Source organism: Brassica rapa, chromosome A07 (assembly GCF_000309985.2).
Source record: "Brassica rapa cultivar Chiifu-401-42 chromosome A07, CAAS_Brap_v3.01, whole genome shotgun sequence".
Classification (NCBI taxonomy): Eukaryota; Viridiplantae; Streptophyta; class Magnoliopsida; order Brassicales; family Brassicaceae; genus Brassica; species Brassica rapa.
Window position 1 is genome coordinate 3,777,881 of NC_024801.2, and position 8,869 is coordinate 3,786,749.

Here is an 8,869-nt window from a genome sequence, read left to right on the forward strand (position 1 = left end):
GGGTTAATTTCGAAAACAAAACTTTTAAATGGTAGTTTAAAAGTTAATTAATGTTTTTTTTGGACAAAGAAAGTTAATTAATGTTAAATAAACGAAAATGGAAGAATGGGAATTGCCACTAATACCACTTTGTTAATACCACTTTTCAACTTTACACTTTTCAACTTTACCACTAAAATTTTAATAGACCAAATACAATTATACCCTTGAATAATTAAACCTAAATTACTCTCTTTCTCCCCCAATTCTAAATCTGAGAGTTCCCAGATTGATTTCGAATTCGACGGTGATCAAATCCGACGACACTGACGAGTTCTTCGTACGGCGCTGGCGAGTTCTCCGGCGGATTTTACGGCGCTGACGAATTCTCCGACGAAGCTGAAAAACTCTATAAGCTCAGGTGAACAAGTCGATTTGTCACTTTTTCCTTCGTTGAGGAATAATGACGATGGCGACGAGCGTTGATTCGCTTTTGGAGAAGCTCAAACAGGAGGAGCTTTACCTTTCCACCAAGTAATTGGGAGTCCTTACATTCTCAGAGCCGCCAATTTCCTCCTCCAACTCGTGTTTCTCCTTTATCTTCTTCCTTTGTCTCTGTAAGTTCACCATTTACGCTTTTCATGTTTGTATGCGTGGAAACATGAGCTTTGCATTTTGCTTGAGTGGCTAGGATCGGAAACCTAATAAGGAATGATTTGGGGAAAAAGAAGTATCAATTTTTTTTATTTGAGTTTAGTACTCGATGTACTGTATTGAGTTACAGTAAAATCATTATCTTTGGGAAGATTACGATGTGATGTTCTCAGATTTCTATTCTTAATAATTAATTACAGAACAATGGAATATCTTTAGTGCTTAGATGAAAGACGTATATTGAGACACTTATACTTTTGGCTACATTCTCTGACAATTTTGTTGCTTTTTAATAGGAATTAAGCTTGGATAAGTTGGTGTTGAATGTCCTGCAAGGTGTTGAGTTTTCTCTTATTAGCATACATAAGCTCTCTTATGTATTATGCTCTGAGCCAGTTGATAGGACAACCCACCAAAGTCTGAGCTTGTGGCATCGGTTATCAAGCACTGACGCCTTGGGACAGATTCTTTGAAACATATGATGCTTTGGTTCTTTGGTCTTTCTTCTCCATAACTTCGTAGGCCCATTTCATAAACTTCAAGTTGGAAGTTGAGGGACAGGGGGGAGCTGTAAAGTAGGTGAAAATGAAGAAGCCAATAACAAGAGCTGCTATACTCTTGTTAATCAGGCTTTTGCTATTGCTGTGAAAAAGGTCCTAGAAGGCTATATATCTGGTCTGGATACATTATGTGCATCTGCAGAACTGAGACGTTCATCTAACATTGTGGTTTTGTAAACCCATTATAAATTTTTATAAACCATTATAAATTCAGAAACCCCAAGTATCTTTCAATGAATCATCTCAACACTCAATTATATCTTTTTATAAGGCCTTATAAACGAAACTGTAAAAGAATGATGTTCTTTAATAAGCAAAGAAATGGTGGAAAGTTGGTTAATTTGGTGATTTATAAACTCTTATAAATAGATTTATAAACCTTGTAAATTAATTTATGAACACTTATAAATAAATGTAAAAACTCTTATAAATAGCTTATAGGTTCTTGTAAATAGTTTTATAAACTCTTTTAAATAGCTTTATAAATATTTATATATGTTTTAAAAACTTTATAGATGGTTGATACAAGGTTTTATAAGCTCTTATAAAATTTATAAGTGATTTTATAAAGGTAACCCGCTTGAGGTATTTATTACAATTTTTATACTTATAAGACCTTATAAAAGGTCGTAACACTTCAAAATACCACTAACCTGATTCTTCTGATATGTTTTTTTGGCTGAATAGATATTTCTCTAACAGCTTAAAAAGACTCTCTAAACTATTTATAAATCTTCTGATAAAGTCTTATAAAACCTTTATATTTTTTTGTAAACCATATACAAACTCTTCAAAACCCATTAAAATCTTTTATAAACCCTTATAAATCTTTTTTTTTGTCAACATTCTTTTCATTTAAGCCTCATGGGCTGAAATTATGAGCACAAGTCTTTCGGCTTAGAGCCCAACACTTTGATACACAAGATTAAATTCATAAAAATAAAGAACACGTGCATGTTTTATAAAGAGATGATGATACGTGACAGATTCTGAGGCACATGCGGACAGCAAACAATGCTCCACCGCTTCAGCTCCACGAACGAAGAAACCTCCTTTGTCGGACTTACAAATCTTATATGTCTTTATAAATGGTTTATAGACTCCTACAAATAATTTTACATACCCTTATAAATTATTTTATAATGGTGTATCAATTTTATAAATTATTTTTATAAACCCTTATAAAATATTTATATACCTTTATAACCCCTTATAAACTATTATACAAACCATTATAAGTTGTTTTATAAAGCTTTCTAAATGGTTATAGACTCTTTTAGTTGATTTATAAACCTATACAACTCTTATAATACTCCTTATAAATTGAATATATGCTTTCATAACATTTTTATAAACTTTTATAAATAGTTTATAAATTGCTTTTATAAACCCTTATAAATTATTTACATTCATCAATAATCATATATCTACCCCCATTGGTTGATCTGAGAAAGTGAACCATAGATCTTAGAGACTCTTACAAATAATTTATAAACATTTATAAATCGCTTATAAACTTACAAAAATGTTTTATAAACTTTTGTAAGTGATTTATAAACTCTTATTTGCCCTTTAAATTTCTTTTCTCTTCACTTTTATCTTCTTTCATGCGTTATTGCTCTATATCATATACTGCAAAAAGTAAATCCACAAAATTTTGTTTCCATTAACTTTTCTTCTTTTTATATCCTTATTGAACTAATTGTACAACACTGTCAAAATCTATGTCATTAAGATCTGGATGCGTTGGGGTCACCAAATGTTTGTATTCCTTAGAGAATCCAAACATTGTATTAACCAAAAGATGTAACAAATAATAAACAGTTTTATAAGTCTCCCAAATCTCTAATTTACAAATTTATAAACCCATATAAAACTACATTTATAATCTTTTATAAAATGCTTCACATTATTGACCAAGACACCGATTGGATAATCACTTTTGGATTGTCTAGTGGATCTGTTCCATCTTCATAAATCCTCAGAGGAATCACGAAGATGTGCAAAATTCATTGCTATCTAACTGCCTGACGAAATAAAAAGATAATGTTAACTTTTAATCGTGTAAAGATACCTTATCCAAGCATAATGTTCATGTATTTTGGTAACAGTATTACAAAGAATATAGGATAACACAACACAAAACTTCTCATGTTCACACGTTTATATATTGTTCTATAGATATATACGATGAACTCTTGTTTAAGAACTTCTTTTATAACACCTTGTAAATCGTTGAGATGTATTATCAGCAATATCCTAAAACCCATATTTATAAGGGGTTATAATTCCTTAATATGCAGTGTACTATTGGAAAATACCTCTCTTAAATCGATATGTTCAAATGAGAAGTCTGAAGCATCAATGATATGAACTTAATAAAACGATGATATGAACTTCTAATCATGGTCTAAGATGGATAAGCATAGTGTTCATGTATTTCGACAAAAGTCTTACAAATAATATAGGATAACACAACAAAAGGCTTCTTGAGTTCACACATTTATATGTATAGACATATACAACTCTTGTTAAAAATATTTTTTTTAGAACCCTGTAAATCGTTGAGTTGCATTATCAACAATAACCTAAAATCTAGGTTTATAAGGGGTTATAATTCTTTAATATGCAGTGTTTACTATCGATAATCTCTCTCTTAGCCAGAACCCTTCAGATGTCAAATCCAAATTAACTGTATTCTATTTTTGGATAACAGAAAGGAGAAAACCCTAAAATTACTTAAAACCCAGATTTATAAATGGTTCTAAGTTGCCAAACTCAATATTCACTATCAAAATTGTTTCTTTTAGATCAACATGTTCAAATAAGAAGTCTAAAGCAATCTTGTTTGATTGTTTCATTGGAAACTTTTCCAGAAATTATAAGGAACCAAGATAGACAGAACTGTCACTAATCAGCCAAAAAAAAAAAACTAAATCAACATATTTGGAGGAAAGAGAGAAGCTAATTTAAAAAGTCTTACTTTCATAATTCATCGTAGAAAGAGCAATTGATACTAAAACACAAACTCGTTAAAGACATACACACTGAATTTCATGAATACGACGACGGCGGGGCTCGATGAAGAAGATGACGAACTCGTTAAAGACAGACACGGTGAAGCTCATAAATACAGCAACAACATGTTTGAGGAAGACGAAAGAGAAGCTTGACGAAGAAGACGACGAACTCGTTAAAGACGGACACCGTGAAACTCATGAATACGGCGACGGCGGATCTCCACGAGAGAGAAGATAGATCTGAAAAAAGGCGTTTATGGTTGAAGATAAGGAAAGGTTAATTTAGTCTTTTGCCATTTAGTGAAGAAGGTATTTTTGAAAATGTCCATTTAGTGGTGGTAAAAGTGAAAAGTGGTACACCACAAAGTGTATAATTGAAATTTCCCCAATGGAAGAAGTATCTGTTGTTAGCCAAATCCGAAAATGGAAGAAGTATAGAAAAAAAAAACAAAAAAAAGCTTGTCTAACGAAATTGAAACCCTAAAATATGGGCTACTAGGTGATTTTCTATAAATATTTCTAAAATAAATATATTATAATAATTGATTGCTACTTACTTTTAATTTTAAATTAATTTATAATTTATATGCATCATTTATATTAATAATATTGTATTACTTTAATTATAATATTTCTAAAATAAGTATATTATAATATAGTATTACTTTAATTATACATATGATTTTATATATGTTATATCTAATCGATATTATTGTTTCTCGGTCGATTTAGTTATCATTTGGGTAAATTGGATTGTATCTATGAATTCAACTGTAATATTTTTTATTCTATATATTAAAATTTTGATTGATTTCTTATTTGCATTTAGGTGGTTGTTGTCTTAGATATGTAAATATATTTTATGAAGATTATATATAACTTAAGATATATTGTGCTTAGAATGAAATAAAAAATAAACTATACTGCATGATTCCAAATTACGTAAATTAATATAAAAATGATAATATTCTGAAGTCTGATGCATATATATAAATTTTACAAAATAACAGAATTGTAACTTCCTTACGTATATGTTATATACATTACTAGGTTAAGAACCAAGCTTTGCGCGGAACGCATATTCTATATACAAATGTTTTTACTTAGATTATTATTTATTTTACATTTTTACATCTTATAAAATAATAAATATATATTAAATAATTAAGAAACAAGTAACTATATATTACATATATAATTAAATTGACACGAACACATTAATAAAAATAATTACTCTTTTTATTTAGTCTTTTTATGATAAATAAATCAAAACCATCATATTTACCTATTTTCTATGGTATATAGTTAAATTTAAATCATATTAACACACTTATATAATACATTATTAATATGGCTATCTATTAAATAAGACTTTGTAGTTATGAGATATTATGATCATTTGTATGTTTTATTACAAAAGTTTTAAACTGCTGAAAATAAAATTTCAATATAGACTTTTAATAAGTTTAATAATTTATAATCCTATTTAAAAATACATTGCAAATTAAAAAATTAAAGTATTAAGTTATCAATACTTGTTCAATGCAAATTTAAGAAATAAAATATTTATTTTTATATGGTATATAATTTAATTTAAACAGTATTAAAATATATACTTTTGATATGTATATCTATTAAATGATAATTTATATTCATATAATTTTATGATCATTTGTATCTTGCTACAACAAAAATAATCCATTGAGCACAAAATTTTAAATGTGAGACTTGTAACAATTTTAGTAATTTAAAATCATTTTTAAAAATTCAAAAATATAACATATAAGAAAAAAATCTAAACTGTTAAATTGTATGTGATATGATTGTTTTGTTTATTTTAATAATATAAATTAAACAAAAATGATAAAGAATATTAAAATAATTACCAAATATTTATTATCCATAATCATTAATTGCAATATATACTTTAACCATATTAGATAATTCCATAGATTTTATTTATGAAAACAATATCATTTTGTATATTAATAATTAATTTATGAATAGTTTAATAAAAAGTATATATGTTTAGATGGACCAACTTAACTATCTAATTATTCTTAACAAAATGTTTTATTGCTCATCTTTTAATATATAAAGGATATTATATTTTCAAAATTTCAAAATATTATTATATGGATATTAAATTAGATGAAATAACGATGTAAATGGAGATCTAGGGTTCGATGATTTCGCGACGATGGGAGCCGGGGATTGGTGCAGGAGATTGGATCGGTACGTTCAGGAATGATCAAGATTGTGATATGGCGAATCAGGGTTGCATCTCGGGTCGATGGGGATTCGATTTCGGTTTTAGGAAGGGGATAGGCGGAATTTTAAGGAAACTAAAGATTGGGATCGAAGGGCGATGGATTTCGGTTACCACTACGACAGATTTATCAATCAATGCAGGTTGTATAATGGATTACGATCCTTTCGTCTCTTGCTTTTATTTAATTGGGAGTGATCTCAATTATCAATGGAGGATATGGGGTTTACGGTTTTTGGAGAAAGTAAGATTGGCTGATATCAATTTACAGGGATACGGGATCGTGGGATTTTATTGTAGGAATGTGAATATGGAAAATTGGGAACAATATAATAAGATGGAAGGCACCTTTCGTTGGAATATCATTCTTCTTTCATCTTGTTATAGTAAAGTTCTAAAGGCCTTTCTTTGTGGTGTTTTTATGGCGCAGAGTAATTTGTTGAGTCATGGTGAGGAGCAGAGGAACGGTGACGGCAAGCGGAAAAGGTTGAAGATTTCTGTGGCGCATTTCGACAACTCTGCGCTTATCAAGACCTATTCCAAAACTCTGATTGGAAGGTGCATGAATCCCGTGGAACAAGAGATGAAGGCTTTGTTTACAAATCTCCCAAAGATTTGGAAATTGGAAGAAAGGGTTACGGGTAGTGACTTGGGCTTTGGCAAGTTTCAGTTTGACTTTATGACGGAGGAGGAGCTTGAAGCTGTGTTGAGGCATCAACCATATCATTTCGACTACTGGATGCTGGCATTGGCGAAGTGGCAACCAAAGCAACTCAAGGATTTCCCTTCGGAGATCCCGTTTTGGATCAGAGTTTTTGGTCTTCCCCTTGAATTTAGGACCGCTCCTACTTTGGAGAGTATTGGTGGTGCTTTGGGGAGAGTGGTGGATGTAGATGTGGTCCAAAACCGAGTTCAAGTTGTGATTGACGCTTTCAAAGAATTATGCTTTGAAACGTCGATAGATTTCAAAGGAGGAGAATTCTACGAGGAAGAGGAGGTGGCGGTATCTCTGCGCTACGAGAAGCTCTTCGGTTATTGCAAGGGCTGTGGGAGTCTTTGTCACAAGGAGGAGATATGCCCTCTTGATGAGAAGAACACAAAGGCGGAACCAGAGAGAAGGAGGGAGAATAGAGAAGGAAATGGGGGATGGACTGATGGCGCTAAACATGAAGAGCGAGCTCGGAGCTATAAGGGCGTGGTCATTAACGGCAGTACGGGCCAACAGAACAGAGAAAGAGATAGTAAGGAGTATTATGGAAAGGGCAAGGGTAAGATGGGGGAGGCACCTGATTCTAAGTGGGTGAAGGTGCCTGAGCGGGGTAACAGGAGATCTTATAACCATCACGGAAACTACAGAGGTAATGGGGAAGGTTCACGGGTTAAAACTACATACCGAGAAGCTGTTCCAGTTGTGGGCTCTGGTACTCAAGGGGTGTCGTATAAGACATATCCACTGCAACGAAGAGAGGATCAGGGGCAGCAACAGGATATACATCCGGCACGTGAAGAAGGTGAGATCACGATGAATGAAGATGCTGATGCCGCGTTGCCGTCTGCAGAATTTCAAATGGAACTTGCTAAAACTCAGGCGGAAGGTTCGGAGGTGGTCGTGGAGGCTATGGAGGAGGAGAGGAGTTTACTTGCAGTGCAAGGAATGATGGAGAAACATGATGAGCCTTTTGACGATATTGAGATGGAAATTGATGCTATTAATGCGGCGATGATGGCGAGTGGTGTTGATTTGGAGGCAGAGGAAGAGTTTCAAACTCTTTCAGAAGAGGAGTTTGAGCAAGATTCTGAGGCTCAGATAGAGAATGCTCTTCTTCAGAATGCGGAAGAACCGGTGGCTGGTGATGCGAACATCAATAAGGAGTTGGAGGCAGGGGAAATGGCGATGAGACAGGGTCATCGTAAGAGGTTATTTAAACCTAACAGCAGCACTGCGGGCAGTACTAAAATGAGAATGGCGTCTGCGCTTCTTTCACCAAGGAAGAAAATTGCAGCTAAGGTCGGGACTCGTCATGGAGACAATACCAAACCACCGGAGAGCAAGGGACCTTCAATCCCGAAGCCGGTTAACTTAAAGTTCTAAGGTTTATGGATCAAACCTCATTTACAATGAGAGTACGAATAAAGGATTGGGTTTATGGGGGTGGAGCTTTCATTATATCATTAATGTTACTTTTCTTTGAAGTTTTATTTAGTTTCATGGGTTTGGGGGTAGTAGTCATTGCTCTGTTTCTCTTGTTTCTCATTGAGTATTGGAATAAGAGTGGTTTATTAAGTTCCTGGTGTTCTATTCAAAAATACGTGTTGATGATTTGTGGCAAAGCGGTTTTGTGGAGGAGGATTTGGAATTGTGGATATCATGGGTTTTATTTTGTTAA

At 32.5% G+C, this 8,869-nt stretch overlaps 1 protein-coding gene across 1 annotated transcript; it reads left to right on the top strand.

Annotated features, from left to right (window-relative positions):
- The first annotated feature begins 6,031 nt into the window (after nt 1–6,031).
- Nucleotides 6,032–8,869, top strand: LOC108870222. The gene is made up of 2 exons (XM_018655569.2): nt 6,032–6,625; nt 6,913–8,869. Exons 1-2 carry the CDS (start codon nt 6,620–6,622, stop codon nt 8,572–8,574), a joined length of 1,668 nt encoding a protein of 555 aa, XP_018511085.1. The 5' UTR covers nt 6,032–6,619; the 3' UTR covers nt 8,575–8,869.